General features: G+C 42.0%; 1 protein-coding gene across 17 annotated transcripts in view; it reads right to left on the bottom strand.

Moving 5' to 3' along the window:
- PTPN13 (protein tyrosine phosphatase non-receptor type 13) overlaps nt 1-27,951 on the bottom strand; it is a 184,377-nt gene that overhangs the window by 52,910 nt on the left and 103,516 nt on the right. For 13 of the 17 annotated variants that reach the window (XM_043545414.1, XM_037896821.2, XM_043545416.1 and 10 more), the window contains 9 exons: nt 23,476-23,571; nt 19,332-19,431; nt 9,764-9,986; nt 7,426-7,500; nt 7,143-7,317; nt 5,760-5,913; nt 5,476-5,614; nt 4,775-4,927; nt 1,776-1,958 (listed from right to left, as the gene is read on the bottom strand). In XM_043545414.1, coding sequence (XP_043401349.1) covers nt 1,776-1,958; nt 4,775-4,927; nt 5,476-5,614; nt 5,760-5,913; nt 7,143-7,317; nt 7,426-7,500; nt 9,764-9,986; nt 19,332-19,431; nt 23,476-23,571 — 1,298 coding nt within the window. The remainder of the gene's footprint in view (nt 1-1,775; nt 1,959-4,774; nt 4,928-5,475; nt 5,615-5,759; nt 5,914-7,142; nt 7,318-7,425; nt 7,501-9,763; nt 9,987-19,331; nt 19,432-23,475; nt 23,572-27,951) is intronic. The other 4 variants (XM_043545415.1, XM_043545419.1, XM_043545428.1 and 1 more) reach the window with 1 other exon arrangement.

Here is a 27,951-nt window from a genome sequence, read left to right as displayed (position 1 = left end):
TCAACCAGCCCAAAGTACATTCAATTCACTGTTTACTGTTGGGTCAGCAACAAACTAACAGCTGCAGTTTCTACCTGAACTTGTAGGGGCTTTTTCAGAATTCTACCCTAAGGGAATTACAAACCCACCTGCCATTGAAAGTTCATGCAAGCTGGGTGCCTAAATCCCTTTGATAATTATGAAAATCTTAGCTGGTGTCACAGGCCTTATCTTCACTACCAAAAAAAAAAAAAAAGAGAGAGAGAGATGTGCTCTTAACCTGAGTTAGCTAACTTGAGGTTAAACCGAAGTGAAGGCAAAGCAGTTTGTAGTTTTCACAAAAGTTAGTAGGTTGCATTAAAGACTTCTCTTCTTTGTCTGTTAAAAGACTAGCGCTTGAAATTCCAAACCTATCAACACTTACTTAACCCATTAGATCATCTGAAAGTGTCCCTGTTGAGTTGAGTGTTTGTTAATACTGTCCTGATTAAGCATCAGATATTGCCACTCATTATCATTTTGCTAAATTGCTCCTGGGAACATCATAAAGCAGCATAAGTGGATTTCTTAACTGTGTGGAGTATAGTGTATTTGTCACTTAGCCCACTACCTTGAAATTCTTCCTCTGGCTCCACTCAGCAGGCTGTGCCCCATCTCGCACACACTCTAGGAGTGCCGCCTATGGCTATAACAAGTGGGCAGGCTTTCTCCCTGTCTTCAGGATGGATTCTTGCCTTTATTTGGAAGAACTTCCCCTTGAGTTCAGGGAAACAACACCCCCTGGGAACAAGGTGCTGCGTGTAAAGGGCTAAGTGAGCCTAGAGCTCCCTTCAGAGTGGGGAAGGGGAACTTGCCATTCCTACCCTGAGGATCCTGTTGCCAGCTGGGTTGGTGTGGGGTTACAAGTGCACTCCTCCCTTATCTGGCAAACCCTGGAGAACAGAGATGAGTCAGCTACTCCCAGAAAACAATGGAAAGGAACAGATCCCTAAGTGGTATTTCAGGGCCATAGGAGGGTTTGGAAAAGTTGTGGGGAGGGTGTTTACGGGGCCTTTGGGAGAGCTGAGGTGCTGGGCAGATTAGAGGGACATAAGGACAGTGGTGTGCTGGAGTGGGGTGGTGAGAAGGGAGTTATGGGAGGAATTGAGGTTTGAGGGACCACAGGGCATTGGAGTTAGGAGGAGCTATGCTAGGAACTCAGATGGCATTGGAGGCTAAAGGGAGAGAGCAGTAGCTGGGGAGTGAGCTGAAACAGGACTGAAGGGGAGACACAAGTGAGAGGGCGGGATGAGCTGCATGAGATGTGGGGGAGTAGAGAGAAGGGGCTGATCACAATAGGTGATGGAATCTGAGGCAGCAGAGGGCACCTGCAGGTGAAGTATAAACATGCAGAGATGGGTCCCAGAGTGGGGAAGTTAAACAGCAAAAGGGTGAGACTGGAAGGGAGGGAGGTGCTTAATAACTGTAATTCCTAATGAAAGTACAATTTCCTTTTGGAATGATGTTATGTTATTGTAAATCCAATGGAGAGTAGGGAGCAAATCTCAAAATTCACAAGAAAAGAAGGTGGCAAAAACCCTTCAGGCCCCTGAGCTGTGCTGAGTTTGGAGCTCCTGTGACGTATGGGCCTAGTAACTCAGAACCTTAAACAGCAGAACCCACGAGTTAATCCCATGGAGGTGGAACTCCAGCTCCACAAAAGACATTCACAGACCACACTGCAAAATGCCCAATAAAAATACATAAAAATGCAAAAATAATGAATGCAAAGCTAAAAACCAGATATACAGACGTACGCTAAAGGATATTTTCTTTGTTTCTCTCCACGGGAAGCGAAGTACAGGTGTGCGGACTCCATTGTGAACTTCAAAAATAAGAACTCCCTTGGAACACACTCCCAGCAGGATTCCAGTTTGGGATTTCTTCTCAGGCAACACCCGATGAAAATGAACACCATATTCTGTCAGCCTCTGGCACATCTACATAGAGGCACATTTGTGAGACTATGAAGTTAAGGATGTTAGAAAAATCTACAGGGACACTGATAAGTTAAAAAAATCATATGGTCACACTTTACATTGAGGTTCGATTCATACAGGATTTATAGACGTTATAAACATGTTACAGACATGAGCAGCATGTGTGGTAGATAGTTGTGAGCACATCAGTAGAAGGTGTTATAAATAACTATAAGCTATGGTAATACGCAGTCTATAATAATTAACCAACTGGTTATTTTAAAAAAATTATTCAAGATTTAATAACCTATTTACAAGTGGAATATTAACAAAGTTTTAACGGTCACATTTACTCTTATTTATGTTTCTAACACCACTCTGGATTATTTGAAGTGAGGTGGAGCCAAACCTTTACATGCCACTGGAGGTTTTAAAGTTTGAAAAAGGCCCCCCCAGCCTTTGGTTAAACAAATCCTGTGATTATGAGAGAATTTGGGCAAACATCCAAAGCTCTGTATGCAGATCAAGGACATGAATCTTCTCTGATATGCTTGACTGAATGCAACCTTTGCTACAATTTTAATCCTTCCTGGTGACAGATAACTTCCCAAAATATGACAGCCTTGAATTAGGAGTTCCCATCACATCCCATTTTCCTCACCTGCATGCAGATCAAATTTTGTTACTGTTTTTTTTCCTGTTTGGAGTTTTCAGTGACACTTTCTAATGCTAAATGTTTGTCTTGCCTATGTTCCTCTGTCCAATAGCGTACTGATGTATTCAGTGACGGTTTACAATGGCTCCAGTGGCTCCATGGAGCCCGGCCCATGCTCAGAAGGGGCCCCGGCCCGCTCCGCTTGCACTGCGCCCCAAGACCCTGCTGGCTCCCCCCGCCCACCACTTGCTCCTCTCAGTCTGCCCGCCGGCTGGCTGAGGGCTCCTCTCCGCCCCCTGCCCCCACCCCCTGCTCCTCTCAGCCCCCTGGCCGGACCCAGTGCACCTCTGGCTCTGGGCAGTCTCTGCTTCCTCCTACCTGTGGGGCCCCACCTGTCTCCCCGGAGCTGAGCTGCCTGGGACTGGTGCAGAAGCCTGGCCAGTCTCAGTCAGGTGGTGGGGGTGGGGCAGGAAGACCATGTGGGGGGCTTGACCCTTCCAGGCAAGTGCATCTTGAGGGAGCCTGGCCGGGGCAGGACCTGGCCTGACTGATCGTGCCACTCCTGAGGGGCCGGAGCGATTCCTGGCCCTGGGACTGGCCCTGGCTGCGCTGCCAGCTCAGCCTGGCAGGCACAGTCACCTCCCAGCAGGGTCGATGAGTGCGGCCGGGAGGCAGGGCTTGGGGGAGTGGATCTGGGGGGAGTCTGGGGGTGGGGTGCTGGGCTGTGAAGGGGCGGAGAAGATCTGTGTGTTGGGGCACTAGGGAGAGGAGGTTCAGGGGCGGGATGCTGGGTAGTTGTGGTGGGGTTGTGGTTAGGGGTGGTGTTGTGCAGGGCGCTGTGCATTTGTGGGTGGGTCTGGGGGATCGCTGGGCGTAGTGGGTCTGGGGGGGGCTCTGGCCATAGAGAGTTGGTGGGTGTTGAGTGGGGAGGGCTGCGTGGTGGGCATGGGCCCACCCCCAAGGGGAAGGGGCATGCTGGCAGCACAGGGCCAGGCAGGCAACTGTGCATCTGGCAACTGCTGGTTTGTAAATAGTGTCCTCGCACTGGGCAGAGCAGGGCCACCCCTGCCATGCTATGCCTCGCCCCATTGCCTCTGGCTGGCCCCTCGCTCTGGGGACTGACCTTCCCGCGCCATGTTCCATTGCCTCCATAGGGGCCCACAAACATGTTTGGCGCTGGGCCCACAAAAGGTTAATCCAGCCCTGGATGTATTGTAAGACTACTGAACATTCATTTAGGAGTCAATACTGTTCCCATTGAAGTCAATGGCAAAACACTGATCCACTTCAGTGATGCAGCACTGGGCCCATATAGCAGAAGTAGCAGCAAACTGTGTAGTTAAGTTTCCAAAATTGTTTTCTTTCTAAACTATCATAAAATCGGCAGTTGGCTGTATTCAATCTATCATCTGTGAAAAACAGATGAATGTGTATGTTAATATATACTAGCTATCTTAAAGGTGATCTGCAAAGGAAAGGAAAGAAAAAAATTGGAGTTAAATGCCTGTAAAATATTTTCAGTGCTCCCTGCTTCACTGAAGGTGTCCTGAAAGACACCATACTCGAGGATATCCTAGATATGGATAGTATGAGTTACAGTAAGACTTCGTTTCAGAGTTACAGCCGTGTTAGTCTGTATTCGTAAAAAGAAAAGGAGTACTTGTGGCACCTTAGAGACTAACCAGTTTATTTGAGCATGAGCTCACGAAAGCTCATGCTCAAATAAACTGGTTAGTCTCTAAGGTGCCACAAGTACTCCTTTTTTTTTTAGTAAGACTTCGGTTATTTCCGGTATCACGATCTGGGATACCTTTAGTCAACAAATTAGAACAAAGGTGATTTCAGAGAGGGGGAAATATATAAACTAAGAGTTTCCTTTATAATCGTACGATGATCAGATTCTTTAATATCTGATGACATTTTAGTAATGCACCCAGTGAAACAGCTGAAGGAAGAATATTAAAGGCTTTTCTCCATCATGTACAATTTCCTTTCCTCACTTTTAATAATTGTATCTTTTAAGTGAATCCTCTTAACTTTTGCCTCTTGCCAATGCTATTTTAGAAGACTAACTATGTTCCTTTGTTCTCCATTTCAATTCCAGGCTTTTTATCTATCCCATGTTCCTTGTACAGGGAATCTCACATGAACACAAGATAACTCAAGAGCTGTTATGACTTACCTTCAAAAATTCTATCTCTGTTTCTTTTTCAGAAGCACCCACATAAGTGCTATGCAACTTGGGCAGCTCCTCTTTGACGTAGGATAGGTCTAGTTTCTCCATCACTCTAGCTGGTAGGTAATGTTCTAGTCTAAAATAGGACATGCCATGCACCTATAAAGTGAAGCATTTTTATTCTTCATATGTTATTACAAAAACAACCATCTTTTGTGTTTGTGTCTGTGTGTAAAGATGGGCTTCAACTAAAACCCTGGATCTGAACTTTCTGAGTTGGGGAAAGGAGCTCAGACTCTGAACCCAGAGCTGAGCTAAATTTCATTTTTGGCCCTTCTCTCTATTCTACTATCACAAAGACACTGGGTCTGAGCCAACATCCATGAAATGGCCAAACTACACTGCCGGATCCAAACACCCACAAATATTGAAAGGGACAATGGACTCGACATCCAGATCCAGATCTGAATTCTATGGCAGAGGTTCAACATTCAGACCTGAAATTCTATGGCTGAGGCGCATCTCTGCATGAAAGCACATCGGTGTCCTCTCTCCACTAGTCTTCAAACAGCATAACAACTACAAACAGCAGATCAATTGAACTCCCAAAGAACTGGAACATATTCAGCCCTAAACTATACCACAGAGCAACTGCAGTAATTGAATAGCACAAATAGCAGTTGTCTATAGATGAACGTACATCCTACCTCAGTCTGGTAATCTCCATACTCAGCCTGGAGGGCCAGAGATGCCAGCAGTAAAGCTGTCTCGTCATCACAGTGCATCCTTTCCTCCAGCAGATCTTTCCGTAGCTGTAGATAATACTGGTGATATGTCAGAGTGTGCCTGGGGGAAAAACAACACACAATATTGTTCCTTTCAGCCATGCTTCTAACAGTGTGCACATATAACCTGAGGAGGTGGGAGGAAATTAAAAATGGGGAAGGACCCAATTAAGAGGATGATGAGAAAATAATGTTCGGCTACTCACTGTATAAGACTGATGTCATCCATGAAAAACTTAACGCGAAAGAACAAGGTAAAGTTGATTGTGGCTTTGCTCTTTTTCTTAGGTTCCTCTTTCCATCCTTCCGGAGCAACTTTAGTTAGTTTTAAGTCAGGATCAACAAAGAAAAATTCATTGTCTGTAACATGGGTGAGAGGAAAGCATTTTCATAAACAGACACTTTCTCTGGCTGCAGAATTAAGATCAGCTTTACAATTTTGCAGTTTATTCTTGATGGTTAATATTCTATCAACTAGCAGAGAATTATAATGCACAATAAAATGAGCTAAATGAATGGCTCAGTGGTTAGTAAGGCGAAAAAGTCTTTCACCATTTAAAACTTAACCCAGGATGTAGAGACAAAGTATTTCTATTCGGCATGGCTATTTGGTGGCCTACATGAAATGAGTATGGAGGTCTTAATCCATTTCCTTGTGGTCAGAAAATGACATTACCAAACCCAACACCCCTGGTAGGCGCTAGAAAATTTCATTTTGCTCCCTAGAACTTAAATGTATGAAGAGACTATGGTAAGTAAAAGCCTTAACACACTGGATAGGACTGGTTGGAACCCTGAATTCCTGGTCTGTGGGAAATTCCAAAAGTTAAAATAATCATTCTGAATGAGCATTCCACAGAACGGGGATTCCAAAATTTCAGTTCGAAAAAGTCTAAACAATATTTCACTTCCACTTTCTCTACATGTTTTCCAGGCTCACCAAGCTATTTGGAACCTGCCAGTCCACAAGGTGGGGAAACAGAAGTCTAGAAGTCCCTTGGAAACCTTACAGATTTCTGTCAATTTTGGCAAAATCAATTTTCTGGATCGGCATTTTCCCGTGGAAAGATCTTCTGCTGGAAAATTTCTGACCAGCTCTTATGCTGAATCACTAAGGGCTCAGTGACTAATACCTCTCTGCACAAGTAGCCATACTGATTTCAGTGGGAATACTTGCATAGTAAGATTCTGCTCCGAAAGAGTAATGTTAGTAGAAGCATTTTGTAACAGAGCATTTTGATCAGACCCCAAGCCATCTCCAAGAGGTCCCTGTTGACTAGAAACATACAAAGTGAAAGACAACTTGGAGGAAGGAAGAAAATGCAAAGTAACAAAGATAAAGGGCCACCCTGATTTTCTTGCTGTTATTCAGGTGAAGTAATACCATACAAATTTAAGCAAATGGATCTGTTCATGGAGCAAGGTAAGGGTGGCAGAGCCTGACTCGAAATCAATGGATTGATCATAAATGATTGATTGCTCTGGTCTCCCATCTGCAAATCTTAAATCTTCCTTTGCCTGTCTCCAACACAGCATATTTAGCTAAGTCTAGTAACTTTACACCTCCCCAATTAAAACATCATTCTTACCTTTTAGGCTAGCCAAGCCAAACAAGTGATGCTCCACTAAACCAACATGGGCTACCACCATATCAAAAACATCTTTGCAAATAGTTTTGGTATCACAGGTCAGCTCCAGCCTCTGCCCACTTAAAAGCATTATGTTTACTTTCCGCCTGGTATCCTCGTTCTTCCCTTTCTTAGTCTGCATTTTGTGAAATAAAGTATCAGACCAGTCACATGTGTCATAAAGATGTATTAATAGCTTAATATATTCCTACTACAACTTATTGCTGAATAGACCATTTCTTACCAAGATTGACTTTGGTAGATCCAAGGAGATGAATGGCTCAATGGTCATTTTCACAAACTCGGGGCCAAAGAAATTCTGCAAATCACAGAAGTCTGAATTAACTCTTTGTGTTTCTACAGCCACAGACTGAGAAGTAATGAATTCTTAAAAGGTGAACTGGAAAGTTGAAATGAACACTGATTTAAACCCAGACGTGTATGCAAATTGTTTCCAGCAGCTGGGTTAGTTGGAAGAATTCAACTGTGTCAGTGTGGCCGAAGTTACGTTGAATGGTATGACAAAAATATTTCCTGCACAACATTATTTATATATTTCAATATTACACATAGCTAATTTACTCCTATGCACAAGAATGAACCTGCTGTCATATCATCTTCAGATGGCCATGCCTGATGTCCCAGATGTTTGGGAATCTGACATTCACTGACACTGTTAAAAACTTCAACAGTTCCATTCCACCAGTGACATGCACCATTCATAGGCTTAGTTCTATTAAACCATTCTTCAGTTAGACTAAAAAAAACGAACAAGCTACACTCACAGACTCATGAGCTAACAAAAAACCCTGATGCAATCTAAGGCTCTGATCCTGCAATGCTGTTCTGGTTGACCCCGTGCCAGAGTGAATCCTCACTGAAGCGAATGAAGCTCTGCATGCACTTAAAGATCTGCCTTGTGCAGACCAGCCTTGTGTAGGGCTGGAATGTAACTGCCATCATTGCAGGAGTTTCAAAAACACAACAGAATCCAGCTTATAGTTACGTAAACTAAATAACTTTACCTGAGTTCAAAGCTGCACAAAGTTCTCAGTCCAAGTAGGTACTAAAGGAGGACACTGGTTAACTTCACTACTTCTAGAATATGCCTACTTTCCTGTTCTCTTTAGGAAGTCACACAAGGATTTGTCTTTTGGGGGGGGGGTGGGAGGGGAGAGGGGATGAAATACCTGGAGGCCTGAGGTTTTACCTGCTAACATATAATATTCTCTACAAGTATTTAATACAAATAACTACATGTTAGCTCATTTAGAAAAGCAAAGAATTTGTGCAGTTTAGATCCTAGATGAATGACTTGGCAAAGTCCTGTGGGTCAAAAAGAGAGACATGGAGGGGACATTACCCTGGGTCATGAACAGGAGCTGGGATGGCCTGAGAGCAGTTTTATTTTTTTAAGCTGATACAGTTCAGGGCATGCAGTAGCAGAGGGCCTCAGACTGACTCCTCCTAGCGTCAGACACTCTATTTGCATGTCTGAGTCTCCTTCTCTCTTCCAACCCTCAGACCCTGCCTACATTTCAAGATGGGAGGGGAAGGGCCTGAGCTCAGGAGTAGAAAGAGAAACTTGTACAGGGACTTAGAGGTGGGCTAGCCTATGGCTGTGTGCCAAGAAGCCAGCAGAATCCCCCAGGTCCCTCTTCACCTTGGTAGGCCCCTCCTATAACCTGCTGGGGATAGAGAGAACCAAACCCTGTTACAAGGGGAGAAGTTGCCATTTGTTTTCAAATCATCCTCCCTGGCCTGGTGAGGGACAGGGGAAAAGATTTCCTGGGCCTGTTGGGGAAAATGAGAATCTACAGAATGACTAGGGTGAGCGAGAGAAGCATGTATGGGGTGAAGATGAGATTCAATTAACAGGTGACTGGAGAACCAACAGAGAAAATGGATTCCAGAACCCGACAGGAAGTGGCACCCATTTAGTTCCAGCATCCAGAGAGTTTGAATGGAAAGAAGCATTTCTCACTGTTATAAATAATGAATTATAACTGGCTGGGGGAAGTGGGATAGGGCACCGAGGGAAGGAACTATAATTGAGATTGGCATGGCTGAGACTCCTACTGGTGTCAAAGCCAGAAACAGTTGTCCTAAGTTGTTTGCTTAATGATCTGTGTGCTGTACCACACATAGCATATGGAAAGCCCATAAAAATGATTGAAAAATGCAGAGCATATCAGGACAGTAGAAATGAACAACCCCTAATAAATTGCTTGTACTGCTATTTGGCAGTGAAGTGGTTAACAGCTGTGACATTTAAGTAGTGAAGATTTGTTTTCTAACTTAACATCCCATTAAGCAAAACAGGTCTCTTGATGCTGTTTTAGGATGCATGGGTACAGAATCCACAAGGCATTAGAAGTTCCAGCGTACATGAGGACTTTCTTTCCAATCAGAAAAACCAGCCATCTTTATATTTATTTTGTGAATGGCAGCTTTGATTCTGGACAAACAGAAGTGACTTTGGAACTCTAAACACCATAGACTTGAATTTCAGTCTTTAAAATAAGTTGAGGCAATGCTCCACCAAAACGAATATTAAGAGTGCAAATGTGTTAAAATGTTACCCTCAGTTTTCTTTGGGTCATGGCTGTTTCCAACGCTATCTCTCTAAGAGGGTCTCTAGTGATGTCCAGCATTGACGTCCTACCCAGGTCTCCTGGGTAGAGGCTTAGTCGAGACTGCCTAAGAGCCATTCTAGCCTGCAGCTGTATCATTTCCTCTTCTTGACGCTTTAACATTATTTCTTGGCTTATCAGGTTGCCTTCAGGTGCTGCTTCATACTGCCTACTTAGTTGGAGGGGAGGAAAAAGATACAGTTATGATTAAAATACAGTTAAGCACTAAGACACCATGGTGATGGGTACAGAATAAGAACCTAGACCAGACAAAGCAGGAATTCTAGTGTAATAATTTTTTGGGACATTTATTTATTCAGCAACTGAGGAGTTAAGGCAGAATATTCCTGGACTAAAACAGCCTACAGCAATAAATTAATATGGAAAATACCAGGAATACTCCAAGTTTCCATCACTGTTTATCATTTATTGTATGGGAATAAATGTGCAATTGCAGTCTCTCTACCAAAAACAATGCCACCAAAAAAACAACAACTCTATAGCTGGAAAAAAAAAACTAAGAGTGTTCTGATAAAGATCAGACTTCTCTTTTCCAGCAAGAGGAGTGGATAAGTATATTTTAAAATCTGGCATTTGAAAGTAACCGGAATGCATAAACTAGATGACATTTAACAGGCTTACATAACGCTTTCAACTATATTGCTGTAGCAAGTCTCTATTAATTACTTAGATGGGACTGTAAGACAAAACATCTTTGCCTGAATCAGATACAGTTTAAAACATTCGGCATTCAGATTCCTGTAAAATGTTGCATTTTAACTTTATCACTCTGCTGGAAAAAGAGGTCTTGTCTTTTAAAATCTGAAAAGTCAATCTTGCCCCTTTGCTGGCTTTTGGTAATGTCTATATAACAAAGAGTCGGGGGGATGGGGGGAAAGACATTTCTCCGAAGTGGTATTTGTGAACGACTCAAAGCCTCCCACCTATCATTTGAGGGCAGAGAAAGCTCTGAATCAAGTACTCTAGCCATCCAAGGAGCCTACCAGGAAAAAGAGGAAAGAACTACTTTTCTTAAGTCAAAAAACAAAAACAAACCCCAAACCACCAAAAACACAAAAACAAAACAAGAACAAACAAAGTCTTTGCACAAAGGAAAAATATCCTTTTTTGTGCAAAAGTTATTTTCAAGACTTCTTTATACATCAAAAAAGGGCACAAATATACTTGATTTCTTCTCTTTTGCAGGCTGCTTATTCAGAAGGAATCAAACGTGTGTGGTATATATCCTTGGGACCCACAGCCAGGACTTTTCCACTGGTGAAAAGCACCCCACCTGCTCCCTCTGCTGCGAAGGGGAAGTCCTGTAGCAGATAAGAAGTCTGCTGGAACTGGTCCCTGTCTGGGTGCCCATGAATGGGGCAGGGTACACTGGAGCATTTCCCTCCAAAGGCATGTCTACATTGAAAATTAAGGTGTAATTGTAGTGCAGGTAGGCAAATCTAGCTAGCACAGGTAACAATAGTAGTGAAGATACAATAGCAGAGGCTTCAGCACTGACTGGCTGCCCCAGTACAAGCCGGAGACCCTGTGTATATACTTGGGTTGCTAGCCCATGCCGCTGCATCTTCTCTGCTATCTCACTCATGCTAGCTAGATTAAAGCGAACACTGGTTTAACTACCTGCACTACAATTACACCTTACATCTGCGCTGTAGACATACCCCAAGAGAGCTCCCTCAGGCACATTGCCTCATAATGCTCTTGCTGGGGCACCAACCAATCTCTTGGATGTCATAATTTTACTCATTTTCCAGTCCCGCAAGCAGTCCCTAGCCAAAACAGGGAAGCCAAGACCTGACGTTCCTGATGTTAAACACATATGAAAAAGGTGGGGGAAAAACCCAAAAAACCCCACTCCAAAAATACCCACACTCGCTCACTCTCTCCTCTTCAGGCCATCTTTACACCTCATAAAGGAAATAAAAAGCATGCTCACAATTTTTTTTTAATCTTTGAGAATCATCTTTAAATTTGAAGGGATGGAAGAGGTTAGAGAGCTTTGTATACTTCTAAAAGAAATTATTGGTACTTCTACATGCATGTCAATTGTGACGAAATAGTAGGGTGATGGGTATCATAGAAATAAATCATCTTAATAGTTACATACCACAACGAATTATGAATTCAGATTATTACACCTTTGTGAAACTGTAGTTAAGGTTTTCCATTATTATTTATTACTATCAAGAGTAAACAAACGTCATAAAAATACAGTCTTTCAGATTAAAATCTGATTTATAGCCTTCTAAGGCAAGAAAAGAATATTGTTGTATATATTTAGACTTAAGAAATTGTTAGATCTAAGAAGCAGACATATTTAGAAGAGATAAAACCAGCTAAGCGGATGGTGCAGTTATTGACGTTAATTTGTGTGTGTGGTTTCAGAGATGTGAATATATATATATATATACACACACACACACACAGAGTATATAGATACACACACACACTTGCCCTATTCTTAGCATTTTATTCATTAGAATCACTGTTATGGAAAAGTGTGTCTGTGTGTGTGTACATACATACATACATACATACACACACACACTTTTCCATAACAGTGATTCTAATGAATAAAATGCTAAGAATAGGGCAACTATGTCTACATAAAATCAGGATATTCTGTTAAATCTGCTTCACTCTGGACATTAACTGGCATAGAAAATTCTCACAACAGGAGGGATTTAAACAATCAAAAGCAAATTCAGTCATTTTTGAGTTGCAAGCATGCCAACAAATTGCTTAAGATACTTGTATGTTTCTTTAAATGGAGGCTTGGGTGAAAAATAGAGTATTTACAGAAAAAGCTATTTATTTAATCACCTAATCTGCAGCTTCTATTATATTGTTTCCCCTCTCACATCTCCACACTTTGTTCCATCCTACAGCAGACCCAAGCAAATGTTCATGCAGGATCAAGTAATGAGATAAGGCCTCAGTCCCACAAAGACTTACACACATGCTTATCTTTACATACAGAGTAGTCTCCTGCTGTGAAACTGTTAAAGTAGTTCCCCATTCCTGCTGTGAAATTATTCACAGTGGACAAAGTTAAGTATCAGAGTAACAGCCGTGTTAGTCTGTATTCGCAAAAAGAAAAGGAGTACTTGTGGCACCTTAGAGACTAACCAATTTATTTGAGCATAAGCTTTCGTGGGCTACAGCTCACTTCATCGGATGCATCATGCATCATCGGATGCATCCGATGAAGTGAGCTGTAGCTCACGAAAAGCTTACGCTCAAATAAAGTTAAGTATGTATATAAGCCTGGGTAGGATCAAGGTTAAAGGTTGGGCATTGGCTGAGATAAGCCACATTTGGAACACGAGTAACTCTGAGAGTTAACAAGTGGGATACAAAAATATGAGAAGTTTCAACAGGCTATATCAGGAATTGTTTGCCCTGCAAATTCAAAAATGACTTTTTAATAATATATCTACACTATGGTGACTAATTCTATTATTTGGAAAAAAATATACCTATATATTCATTTATTTTTGAGGTACAGCCAATGCATAATACACTTAAGCAGATCCACCACATTTTTATTAAGGGTTTGTTTGCTTTTTACATTTAAAGCTTGGAGGCATATTGGGCAAATGCAACATCTGCACAGATGCAGCAGATTTAACTGTTAAGGTAAATGAGCTACAAATTGAGGACTCTATGCAATGATTTACATAGGGAGCCAGCATGATTCAGCAGATAGGTCACCAGAACGGGAGCCCATTTTCCCTTCCACTAAATGGAGAGTATTCCTGCTGCTGACCAACTTTTATAAAGAACTTTGAGATGTACAGCTCTTTGCAAGGGCCAAATATTATTACTGTACCAAAAATCCCCTGCTGCACCACAACATTGTGCAACCGCATGGCCTAGGGCCACAATGTCAGCCTGGATTTTCAGCCACAACCCTGAGTTTCTTGGTCTGTGAGCTGAAGTCAGATCTCAATGAGTTACTTATTAAGAGTGCTGGTGGATGACAAGTCAAGTGGCAGATTAATTCCTATAACAGTGGGAAATGAGTTAATTCATTACCCAATGTACTTACCAAGAAATTACCAGGTATTGGATCAGAGAAGGAAGCTGGGGGAAGGGATGAATTACGTCTTATCTAATGAAAAGTGCAGCAGAAGGATCAAGAGAAGAACTGATTGAGATAGGTTTCCATTTCCAGCTCTTATCCCTCTCAGTATGTCCTATCAGCTACTTGGAAAGGAAAGACAGCAGTGGGAGAGGGAGTAGATCCGTATTGGCTGCTGCCCTTGGAAGAAGAAATAAAGAGGGGAAAAGAAAAGGAAGAAGAAAAGAGGAAAACAGACGCAAAGGAAGACTATCCATTGCTATGGTACCGACAGCAGTCCAAGAGGCTTAGACAGAGGACACTAGCAATACCCATTACAGAACACAAAAAGGATTAAAAATATTCTTAAGCAATTTAAATGCCTATCGTCTCCGCTAGCTCATTACTAGACCGGCCCTTGTGAACAGCACACTTCTGATAGGCGGAAGATTCTGAACAACTTTACCAATCCTCTGACACAATCTATATATTTCTATTGTCCCAAGTTTTGCATCTATTACAAACCTGCTCTTTTATCATGGTTGTTGCAAGGATAATTAAGCAGGCTGCCCCAGGGGCATGCTACGTGGGCAGTGAATTTTATGAACAAGATACAGAGATTTGTGTTTGTATAGAGATGATCTCTGAACAGTGTCAATCAAAACAAAGAAATGTGCCATCAAATGCTAAAGGGACCACTATGCCATAGCGGCAAAGAGTCCCCTGGCACCTTATAGACTAACAGACGTATTGGAGCATGAGCTTTCGTGGGTGAATACCCCCTTTGTCGGATCCGACGAAGGGGGTATTCACCCACGAAAGCTCATGCTCCAATATGTCTGTTAGTCTATAAGGTGCCACAGGACTCTTTGCCCTTTTACAGATCCAGACTAACATGGCTACCCCTCTGAAGCTTGACACTATGCCACAGTAACTCATACACACTTCATAGTACCCTGAACTCACAGGACAGAACTAACGAATACATGCAAGATTCCAGCCAACTGGGCACTTTTTGTGGATGGATGAACAGGGCAGGGTTGATTTACAACCCCAAGTAGGGAACAGTAACTTGAAAAAATTAAAACCTGGCAGTCTGCTCTCCCTAGAGGTGTGGGGGGTTTTTTGTTTTGTTTTTTTTGAGGCACTGAAATGTACTTCAGTAGCTGTAAATTTCCATAATACGAGAAAATGCATCTGAACTCTGAGAAGTGTTTTTGTAAAAATGGCACCTTCTTACTTCACAGATCTGCTCTCTGAGCTGTACTGTAAGGGCTCGCTTCCAGGTCAATAAGAAATTATAGCTATTTTTACACCTGTAAACACTGCAAAGTCCATACATCTATTGGAGAGTGAACTTCTTTCTATTCTGCCTCATACAATCAATAGTAATGTTAACGAAGCTTCTACTGCAGGATCAAATTCTGCGCTGGGTTATATCTGCGCAACTCCACTGTTTTCAGTGGGGCTTCTAAGTTATAATTGAGAGCAAAGTGTGGTTTCAAAATCTTTATACTTTAAGAATCCAGTTTGACTTTCAGACCTCAGATGCATTTGCTAGGCTGGCAGTTAGAAAAGCCATGTCTTGGGAAGAGAGCAAGCTCACGAAAGCTTATGCTCAAATAAATTGGTTAGTCTCTAAGGTGCCACAAGTACTCCTTTTCTTTTTGCGAATACAGACTAACACGGCTGTTACTCTGAAGCTTATTATGGAAATCAATAAAAACAATAAACATGGTAGCCCACACACTGCCATTTTTGAGTAATTTTACAGAGCAAAATGGCACTTTAAACAAAAGTGGAGAGATGGGCCTAAACAAACTCGGGATCCAAATATCACTGAACCTTGGAGTAAGATCAGAACAGCTTTGAACTTTGCAGAGCTCAACTCTAAGCAAAACAAATGATTTGCATTTTCAAAACAATACTTTTCCCTCTAGATTTCACATCATACAAATTACTACCATTAAATTTACTAAACTTAAAAAATATATACAAAGGAAAGCAAGAAAATAAGGTGAACTAAGAGAAAGCATGTTCTCACTGGCTTAAAGAAGGACTTTCAGTGTTGAAATCGGCAGCATTTCAACAGTCTGAGTCACTTTTATATCACATATTCCTTACCATATCCAAAATGCCTTGTTGTAAACAAAACCAAAAGATCTCACCCTCTCTCACTGCCTACCTACTACTGCTGCTTTATCCTGCAGTTCAGTCATAATGCCCCATCTGTGATTTTACCATCATTTCCATGGTAATTCTCACAGGATTTAGCAGCAGCAACAGAAGTAGTCAAATAGGGAAAATTATGGGAAAGGAAATGTAGAAAGTTATAAGATTACTCTTTGTGTAGAAAATAGTCTCCTTTCACCCATTTACTCTGGTAGGAAAGTCTCTTTTGATTTGGAATTAGAATAAGAAAAGGCACAATAGAAACATACAACACTATTTTCCAATGGGACTCCACGAAACAGGAATCTGTAGCAGATTACTATAAAACTTGCCTTAAAAACTCATGAACTGGCCAAAAATCTCCTACATCAAGAAGAACCAGACCCCTAATATTTTCTACACACCTACTGTTTGTGTAAACATCTATACATTATATACACATGCATGTCTTGTATGTGTGTGCAAGTATACAGTCATGCAACACAATATGTATCTACTCAATTCCCTGAGAATGTCTCCTACACAACTAATACACACACAAATAAACAAAGTTTTGTACAGAATAATATAATTTCACACAAAATACACATGTAAAAATGTTATAGTTGTCAAATGAAGCACTGAAAAGTTTGGAAATGTCAAAATTAAAATTGTTCATGCAACTTTAATTCTGCTCCTTTGGGCATATGTGTTAAGATACAATTTTTAATTACATGATCACCCATTTGTCCATAGGACCACTGCCTCATTCAGGGCACTGAGTGTATGGTGCACAATGCACAAAGTCTCACTGTTCAGTCACTGCACACCATCCTAGACATGAAGGATTCTCTGGCGCTTTCAAGGAGCCCTTCTACATTCACTGAAATGGCTTCCATTTCCAGGTGTACTTTTCCTTTCTGCATGAGAACTGCTTTGCAAGCTGTACCTTAATACGTATGCGTTCACAAACATCTTTCAGAATGAGGCAGGGATCCTGCCACCAATATACCCCAAACAGTTGAGGCCAAGAGTTGTTAAAACAGTCTTTTCCCACTCTCTTACTATAAAAAATATCTGAACCACTTTTGGTTGTACTTTCCAGAGTGATTTGTCATCTGGCAGAGATGAGACATGAAAAATTTAAGCCTGAAAGGTGAAAGTTTGTGAAAGCTTTAAGCAAATGAAAAAAAAATAGCACTTTGTAACGGAAACTCTTATATAACCTTAAGTATATAGCAGATGTTGCAACATGCTCTCACTGGAAGATACATGAAGTAGGACCTGCTTTTTCACTTACACCAGTAACATGCCATTTTAATGAGAAAACTGACAGGAAAAATAGTTGTAGATAGTATTGTTGTAGCTGTGTCGTTCCTAGGATATTACAGAGACAAGGTAGGGGAGGTAATATCTTTTACTGGACCAACTTCTGTAAAACCCTCTCTGAGCGCACACCCCTAATTGTCACTTACTATCCCACAGTGGAACCCATAGGGAGTATCATCAAACAACTACAACCCATACCTAATGGGGACCCCATCCTGAAAGAAATCTTTCCTGAGCCCCCTCTTCTGGCCTTCAAACAACCCCTCGACCTTTTCAAGCTCATCGTTAGAAGCAAGCGCCCTTCTGACCAGGACACATTAACTCAAAAGTGGCACCAGACTCTGCCAGAACAACAGATGCAAAACCTGCAGACATATCTCTACTGCTACAATGATCAACACCCCCCACAACATACCTTTCAAGATGTCTGTCACAACATGTGGGGTACCTCAGCCAGTGCACGAAATGCCCCAACAACTATGTGGGTGAAACCAGACAGTCACTATGCTCTCGAATGAACTCACACAGGAAAATGATAAAAGACAAAAACACCCTATCATCTGTGGGCGAACACTTTTCACAGAGCGATCACTCTATGGTCATGTCTACACTTCACTTTCATCGTTAAAATTTTCATCGCTCAAGGGTGTGGAAAAAACACCCCCCTGAACGACAAAAGTTGTAACGATAAAAAGCGCTGGTGTGGACAGAGCTTTGTCGGTGGGAGACGCTCTCACAGAGACGACGCTGCCGCCTCTTGTTGGGGGTGGTTTTATTTTGTCGCCGGGAGAGCTCTCTCCCTGTGACAAAGAGCGGCTACGCTGCATACCTTACTACGGTGTGGCTGCAGTGGAACAGCCGCGCTGTTGTGAGGTGCACAGCGTAGGCATAGCCTGTAGCTGACCTATCAGTCCTCATCCTCAAAGGAAACCTGCACCACGCTTTCACAAGATGGGCCTGAGAGCTTAAATTCATAACTTTGCTAGACACTAAAAATCATGGACTCAATGGACACTGGATTTATGTCTTATTACAACAATCTATTACCTAAAAACAGCCCCCCAAAAAAGCTCCTTTCCCCTCCCTGCCTTTCCCCCCTATGACTGAAGGGGTGTTAAGAGGCCTCTTCACCTTGAATGGTCCTTTGAAATACGTGTTAACTAATTATGCTAAACAATCAGTTCCAGTTTGTGTTTAGCTGTGACATTCTGAGTGCCTTTCCCAGACCTGAAGAAGAGCTCTGTGTAAGCTCGAAAGCTTGTCTCTCTCACCAACATAAGCTGGTCCAATAAAAGATATTACCTTACCCACCTTGTCTTAGGAAGAAACAGTGTCCACTCTACAGTATGATACATTCTGGTGACTGTACACCATGGATAAAATTGCCCTACCCGTCAGTTTAAAATTATGCTTAGTGTTACTTGTACAGACAATGAACAATAGCTTACAGTCATCTCTGTGCTGTCTGCAGTAAATATCCTGCTGTATGGCCCTTTGACTCATTTAGCAGTCATATTATAATAAGGGAATGATCCAAAAATGAACAATTTTGATACAGTCCTTCAGTGTGTCGATATTTTCAATAATCCTCTTTTTAAAAAGGCATGTTTGAAGTAAAAAATGAATATTATACCTCCTAGCAGAAGATATTACCTGAGCCTCTGATAATTAAGACAATAATTTAGGGCCCAACCCAACTTCCATTAATCAGACTCTTACTTGCCATGATTACATTACTACCAGGATGTGTCATGAGACTTCTACTGGAAGCAATACCCACTGCTGAAATGCTGCCACCTCTAGCGTGGAATAAGGCACATGATTTACTACTACTTGCAACACTAAACGGAAGTTTAGGACAGACAGTGAAATAAATGATTTGATTGCGACTAAAGAATAATAACTGTGAGAGAGAGCAAGGACTGTAAAATATCATGATTTCACGCAGTTTACCTTGACCTTAGAGGATGAACTTGACTTGATGGAGAGATATCATCAGCTCCTGGTAAAGCAGCACCAGAGTCATCTCTCTTTAAACCCTCATTTCTTGTCACTTGCACATAAAAAGGAAACACAGATAAATTAATACCTGAATGGGCTAGAAACCATGTAAAGGTAATCCTACCTAAAATTCAAGGATTTATCAGACACATGAGATTACTTAGAAAGGATCAGTTTCATATGCACTGCACAATGGCATTATAGTATTAGAGAAATTGGCATTGGGAAGTCAATTTTAGTTTTCAAAGAGATCCTGTTGTTTTCCTTCTGATGAGAGCTGCATAATCCTTTGAAGAAACACGTTTGCAAGGGGTTTAAAATACAGAATTGTTAATATACTTCTGTAACTTCAAATGTTTCATTGTCAGCTGAGGCTTGAGACATCTGAATACGAAGAGGCAAAACCGATCTGTAGAAAGTTATGTGCCCAGAATAGTTTCTTTCACAGCAGCTGGTAAAGATTATCTGACTCAGAACAAGGGAGTTAAACATCACTATCTTGTGGAGCTTCCACTTTTTATTTTTGCCTTGATTCTTCTCCCTCTCCATGGTTTATGCAATACTGGATTCTCCTTTTTGACAACAGAAGTCCTATTTATTAATGTGATCTCCATGAGAAAGTCAATATTTACTTATAGTAATATCAGAGATACTGCAGTTAGGGCACAATTCTGCAAGATGCAGAGACCTCTATTTTTAACTCCCACTGTCCTCAACAAGAGGGGATGGCCCTCAGCACTTTGTGGGAGGTACTCAGCAGCTTGCAGAATGTATTTCCTAAGGATATGAAAATAGCAGCAGCATTCTCAGATATGCGTCACTGATTACTGCTGTGTCATCTAAGTGGTTCCCAAACTTTATTGGTTCACATGTCCGCTTCTTAAAAAACTGACGTTTAAAGTACCACACACAAATTTCTTTGTGTGTGTCCATTTGTTTTAGGTCTTAATAGACTTAAATACTTCCAGACTCTACAGTAAAATAAAGGCCCAAGAAAGCCTAACGTGTTTGATTATAACTACAGCTAGCCAGAAAACAAGAATTCCATTTTGTGAAAAACTTTGAGGTGTCCCTATGTTTTTGTTCTGTTGTGGAACAAAACCAAGACCTTTTGGAACAGAAAGAGACAGACCACCCCAGATCAGCTAGTAGCTTGGTGCTTAGCACTTGTACCTGTGACATAGTAGACCCGGGTGAGTTCCCTAACCACAGAGGTATTTCTCTGTATTTCTCTCTCTGGTTTTGACTAGAAATTCCATCCCAGGCCTGAGAAAACTTCCCTACAAAAAATTAATCAAAAGTAATACGTTTCTGCAGAAAGTTTTGGTTCCGATGAATCAGCATTTCCCAACAAAAAAGTTTCAAAAAAGTTCCCGACCAGCTCTAATTAGAACATCCTTTTTATACATCTCAGGTTTTTTGACAGGGCATGAAAAAGAAACACAATGAAGCAGCCATTATTATGTACGATTTGTTAACTCAAATTACAAGAAACATTTATGATGTCCTGTCATATTTTGGTGTGTGCTACTGAACTGTGTCAATGGCTTGAGTCTGTAACTTGTCTAATTTAAATCGGAAGTTCCTGTTAATTCTGATCTGGATTATGGCTGAACAGGAGCTAGAGTTCACATTGTTTGCCTTTACAAAATTTAAATCAATACAAAACATTCAGAGTAGTTATTGGGGAAGTGGGGGGAGAATAGCATTAATGAGAAGGGGGTCTGTGGGTAAAAGGGCAGGGGGCTCTGGCATGGTGCATGCAAAAAAGAGAAAGGGGACTCAGACAGGAGAGGGCTCTGGTACGTGTGTGTATATAAAAAAAGGAAGGAGGCTCAGAGGCGGAAGAGCATGTGTGTGCGTGCGGTGTGTGTGTGTGTGTGTGTGTGTGTGTGTGTGTAAAAAGGGAAGGGAGCTCAGGGGGGAAGGGCATGTGCCTGCGTGCAGTGTGTGTGTGTGTGTGTGTAAAAAAGGGAAGGGCGCTCAGGGGGGAAAGTACGGAGGCACGGGAGTGATGGCTGGAAATGGGGGCTTCTGCTCCAGGAGGCCTCTTGCTCCTCAGCTACTCTGCCCCCTCCTCCTACAATGCTGGGCAAATTTCATAAGGGCTCCCCTGCTGTGAGAAATCTCAAATTGCAACCAGCTGGCTGCTCTACTGCTGAAGAGCCAGGCTTTCATCCACAAGCCCCAATCAACCACCCTCGTTCCCACCTTCCCTGTGAAGACAAGAGGGAATTTCCCATGAGCTTCCACCTCCCAGCCCTGCAGGGGCCAGACTGCAACTTCTGAAGGGCAGGAAGTGCAGGTAGCTGCCTGTGTAGGGGCCCTTCCCTCTCAGCGCTGAAGTTGCAGGTTTCGTAGCCACTCTGAACTCGCCCTGTGTATGACCATCTTTTTGGACAAGAGGAGCTCCAGTGGCACAATAAGAAACTTCATGAGTTAGCCTCAGTAGCTTGACCTGTGTGACTCAGGGTAAGCTGGAGGCTAGGCCAAGTAGAAAGCCAGCCAGCTGCACACCAGATGAGAAGACAGCACCCATCTGCACAGCCACACTGCACAACACACTACTAAAGAAAATTACTTTGTTGGCATGGTCAGCAAGTATTACTCATCACTATAGCTGAAAGCAGGCATTTTCTGGTGAGTTGTGGTGGGTGCATGGACTGTTTGTTTGAAACGGATAGGGTTTTTTTGTTTGTTTGTTTATTTGAAGAGATTTTGGCATACCACTTCCAACAAGCTCACGTACCGCAATCGGGAACCTTTGATCTAAGTACATTAAAGTCTTCTCCATTTTTCCCAAAGATTGGAAAACATAACAGTAGTTACAAGGAGCAACACATTTGCAGATGTAGCCATTATGGCCAGAATGCAATTCTCATTTCAAATGACATCAGTGGAGATATAATTACATGCACTGAGATTCAGTCACCATACAGTTCTCAGATGAGATGGAAATTCATTTACCAAACCGTTTGTCTATAATTTTCCAATTATAATATCCTAGAACTGAAATGCATTCACCTTCAGGAGTTTATGCAATCACAGCAAGTGATTTGCTCTCTCAAGGTTTTGCAAATTTATTTTCTCTCTCTTCCAATTGTCTTGAAGTAAATACCTTTGTTGTTCTTTGTAATACTAACGCAGACAAAACAAAAAGTCAAACTGGTAAATGACTAATTACCAGTAAAATATTAGCAGTTTCAAGTGAAGAACTTTGTACTGTGCTGGCTATATTACGTAATTCCCTGTAATTCTGACCATATCATCCCATCTTCTAAGCCTTTCACTAGCTTTTGCTCTCCTTCCACAGTTTGGTCAAGCTCTTTGCCCTTACCTTCAAAGCTCTGTACAGGTCTGTACTGTTACTTCTCTGCTTCAATTCACTCTACACCCTTCTTGCTCTCTGTGCTACTCCATTTCCTCTCTCTCCTGCATGCTCCTTTTGTCTGCTCTTGCATTTCTGTCTTTTCATTAGCTCAGAACATCTTCTCTCATCTTGTGTATAGAAAAGCCTCCCCCACTCTCTGGACACTAACCACTTTCCCTTCACTTCAACACTAGCCTCTAAAAGTCCCCGCTTTCACAAAACTTCCCTAAATTAAAACCTCCACCAATGCCTCCATGCAGTTGTCTGGTATCACACATCTATCTGAGTCACAATATAAACTCAGTGGGCCAAAATCAGAGAAGAATTTAGCCTCATGTCTTTCATAGAGGGCTATGTATAGTTATGGCTATATATAGCTATAAATACTACTGCTACTACAGCTGAAAATTCAGAGGACATGACAAGTCTTATTTACAGCAAACATTGTAATAAAATGTTAATTATTTCCACCACTTCCTGTTGATTTCCCTTACGCATCTCCAATATTCCAGATCCAAACCTATACTAAACAGACTACAAATCATGCTAAACTATGTAAGATGATCTCATATAATTACATCTTCATACTGTTCTCAATTACCAGATTTTCTAGTGTAGGTTTTTGTTTTCTGCGTACTCATCGGATTTTTTTTTAAATCTTCCATGTGTGTGCATTTGTTTACTTTCTTTTGAGTTGGTCTTTATTTTATTTTTCACAGGTCTTACCTTGTCTGCAATCTGGCTCAGAAGAAGTAAAAGATGGACTTTCACTGGAGGTACTATAGACGTCGCTGTAGTAAGATCTGTACCTTCTCAACGGTTCTAAAAGTTGAAGGCAAAGTGTTAGGAAAGCAAAGGAACAACAATTCTTAGGCAAAATCAAACGTGAACGGGTATTTTAAGCGACCCCCTCAGAACGTCTAAACATTTCTGTAGCCACAGTTTTAAAACATAAAAACAGTCCCTGAATATTGTGCTGCCCCATCCTGCCTGAATATCCTCCTTGGTCTTGCACACTGTTCAGTCTCCCTTACCTCCTTCTAATCTCTCAGCAGACCCACCTCTTTCCAAACTCTCTTCTACAATGACTCTCGCAGTAAACTTATCACTGTTAGTTCAATTAAAGCCAAAGCTTTGTTACATAGCTGGACAGTACTGAGTACAATGGAGCCTTGATGCTTTTTGGAGCGAGGGGGACTCAAACATTTTCGTAACAAAAATAAAATACGTATTAAAATTGTGGCAGAGTGGGATATGATACTATGTACTCTATTTTATACTACATGTGGAAATACTGGCACTAAGGCTTCCCTAGTCTGGTCTTGTACTGCATCCCAGACAGCTGCCCTGTGCCCGAGACAGGTTTTTATTTTTTACATCATGTTGAAGGACCATCATAGAGCAATCTGGGGTTCTCTCTTTGAACGAACCAACTACTGGCCCACCCATGACATAATGGTCCTTCAACATGAAATCTCACGAGGGACATGAAGGAAAAGGATGACTGGTGGATCAGGAGCTTCTCAGTTTGAGTACATGGCACAGAAAAGGGTGTATTTCACAGCAGGGTCTGATCTGTGCAGGGAGCCGACCATCATGAGACACAAGAGAGAGGGCTGGAGGGATGCTGCCCGGCCTAAAACACAGAAAAATTTCAGACTTGTAAACAAGGTGAGCTCAGACTAGAAGAGGGCGGGTCTCAGGACTTCGTCAGTTTCAATTCTCTGTAACTCTGCAGTGCTTTAAGAGTAAAGTGAGTGAAATTAAGAAATTCCTTCACTAAGCCTGTGTTCCTTGCGTTCCTGCTACACACCTTGTCTCTGAAGGGGTTAAACAAGTAAGCCCAGAGTGACCACTGCCTAGGCAGGACTGAGGGAGCATATGGAAGCACCTGCTGGGGCTCAGGAGGTCTTAGGGCTTGTCTACACCACAAACGCTACAGCAGCATAGCTATCACACTGCAGCTATGCCAGTGTAATGCCATCATGTAGACACTTGCGACAGCAATGGAAGGGGTTTTTCCATTGCTGCAGTTAATCCACCCCTTCAAAAGGTAGGTTGATGGAAGGATTCTTCTGGCGACCTAGTACTGACTACACCGGGGCTTAGGTTGGTTCAGTTACATCTCGCAGGGTGTGAATTTTTCACACCCCTGAGCAATGTAGCTAGGTTGACTTAAGTTTTAGATGCAGACCAGGCCTCAGACACAGCTGACTGTGTTTCTAAGACAGTGGCATCCCATGGCCAAAGGAAGGGCATCAGATAAGAGGTCTGAGCCTGACAGTGTGCCTTAGAGCCCCAAAACTAGAGTTGGTTTTGAGGCACATGGGAAACATAATGAGTTGGCTTGGAGGCTCAAGGGACCCAGTAACTGGGTCCAGGCACAACAGACTGGTGACTATCTGGTGGGGTAACTGGGCCAGTTTGTAAAAATTATATTAATTTACTGTGTCAATTATTAAAAATAATAACAAATACATAATATAATAGAAAATAAAAGAGCCCACGAGGCATATTCTTGCAATACAGTCTTCATCCTATTTTATGTAAATCTACCTCCCTTAAGCTTGATGTTCCACCCTCAAGCTTGATGTCATCTCTTCCTGCATCACGTCATGTAATATCTAACCAACTCTACAATCCTCAGTGCAAGAGCCATATCCTAATTTTCCTCTGTAAAGGGCAATGAAGACTACTAAGGTTTTTATTAATACGAATATAAAATATTATTTAAATTACCGGTAAATGAATTTGTGTGTAGAACCACAATTTTGTAAAGCAGCACAGACTTATAGCCTTTCAGAACCAATATAACACTAACGTTACATCTACATAGTGGTATTTTCCCTGTGGTGACACAACGGGTTCGTAATCACATGCTATTTCTGATTTTCCTTCAACAGTGTTCAGAATAAGTTTACTTTCTTTAGCATAAACCATGACTGATCTAGACTTACATCTCTCATCTTTGCCTTACTCTCATATTGAAGTGTGCTCCAGCAAAGCTCAAATAGTTTCTCTGATTGAAAGCTAAATAAATAAAATCTTCCTAGTTCCAATGGCTTGGCATAAGGGCTGCAGGGAGGATGGTATGAAGAATCAAGAAGGGTATTCAGTTAATACTAGTTCAGACTGATTTAAATACATATGTCAGGCTTAAAGAAAAGATTCTACTTCCTTAGCCCAAATGTCAAGCATTTACTTTTTTCTCAAAAAAGTTACCTGCCCTCAATTTATTACCAACTCCTTAAAGAGAGACAGTACACAAGCCTTTTTAGTCTTTTTTCAAAAGGACAGAGCAACTCAGTTTATGCCAGCTGGTTGCCTGAATATATATATAAAAAAAGGGGTTTAACAAGATTGCTGTATATTACAATCAGTAACATTTAGCTATTTCACATATCGTAACCAATTGTAGCAACACTCCTAGCTCATGTCAAGCAACAGATACCAAGACAGAAAATTACCGAGTTTTCTGCCACAATAGTTTGCAAGGAGTGGATTTAGTGTTTCAGATACAATAACTGTTATACATAGTCCTGTAGCATTATAAGATTCAAAGAGACACTGGGTCAGGTAGTGTTGCCCCAATATGTTGACTGTGTTTTAAAAACAAATTTCACTAAACGCTAACATACCAATATTCCTGTTGGGAAGGCTTCCTGCAATTGAGAACAACAACTAAAATAAATCTGTGAAAATATTTCTTATTTGTATATACAACATTCTCATCAGTATTTGCTACACAAGCACTGCTGCAGTCAATGCATGAGAACCAGAAAGGGAAAGAGACTAGTTTGCAAGGTAAGTGAAATGTAAGAAATACAAAATGGCATGATTAGAGAAAAGAAAGGCCCCATTCTGCAAGTTGTTTTGTGCAGGCAGATTTTGTCTTGGGTTTGTAACAACTCCATGCATGTAACAACCACTTGTCTACGTTTCAAGCAAGACTTCAGTCTGACAAGGCTGGCAAAGATACCGTACCAAAAACCTGGTACCAAAACACTGACCTTGAAACCACAGCCCCTCTTATCAGTAGCTTGTTCATGATAGATTTTGAAGTGTGTTAAGCTGACTCCAGGGGGGAAAATTTAAAAGGTTTTAATAGTCCATCTAGTCAATAATCTGGGTTTCCCAAACTGAGAACTGTGGCTCGGAGGAGTATAAAAAGGAATTATTGGGGGTGGGGAAAGGGTGTCACAGGGAATATAAAAATTTGCAACAAAATAAATTTCAAAGGATAAAAACCAGATACACAAGGTAAGACTTGTGGTGGTGTTTTCCTTTAGGGGACAGCAGGACACCTGACTCTACAAGGAGATGTAGGGCTTTACTGCTGACTTAGCCTGTTAGAAGGTGTTAAAACTCAGCAGCAAACTAGCAGGCAAGCTCATCAGCCACGGAAGATAGAATAAAGCTCCAACCACCATTCGGTGTAGGTCTCTTTCTTCAAGCCTGGTTTTAACAACAAGATATGCAAAAAGCTCCAAATAATGCCAGCACTGTGTGAGAGCGGGCATTCCACCAGCTGGCAAGGGAAACTCTTTCCCCACAGGCCCCAGCCCCTGGTGCACAGGGAGCCCGCCACGGCTGGGGAGGGTCATGTTAAGGCAGGATGGGGAGTAGCTGGAGAGTGCTGCTCTTTGGCTATACCCAGCTGGCATATGGTCTCTGGGTCCAGGGCAGGGAATCAGACCTGCCCGTGGTTAGGTCTCAGCTTCATTTCCCCCTCTGCTGGGTTGTTCTGAGTGGCTGTGTGTTGGGAGAGATCCCATCTTTGCTAGGGACTCCCCTAGGCTCAGGCAAAGCCAGTTGGGCTCCTATCCTGTTCTCCATGGGGCTCCTATAGCCAGAATTACCCTCCCACTCCTCCCTCTGCAACGTAGCATGCGGCAGACCAGCAGTGAGGAAGTTGCTAAGCGGTTGCAGAAGAGAGGAACAGCAGCTTCTTCCAGCACTGCCAGCTCACACCAGAGCTGTACCGGGGGCAGTAGGTGAAGCAGTGATGGGAAGCAGCGGGGTAGCCTGCATCTCTTGTCACTTCCCTATGGTGAAAGGGCTGATTCAGATGCTTCAGTTTGAGGCACCATCAAGGGCCATAGACTGGACACCTCTATACTGTGAATTTGCTTACACTACAGTATAATACTGTATTGGATCTACTATATTATTAATACTGGGAAAAACCATGAAATCTTTTTC

Source organism: Chelonia mydas, chromosome 4, assembly GCF_015237465.2.
Source record: "Chelonia mydas isolate rCheMyd1 chromosome 4, rCheMyd1.pri.v2, whole genome shotgun sequence".
NCBI lineage: Eukaryota > Metazoa > Chordata > Testudines > Cheloniidae > Chelonia > Chelonia mydas.
This window is presented reverse-complemented; position numbering and strand designations above follow the sequence as displayed.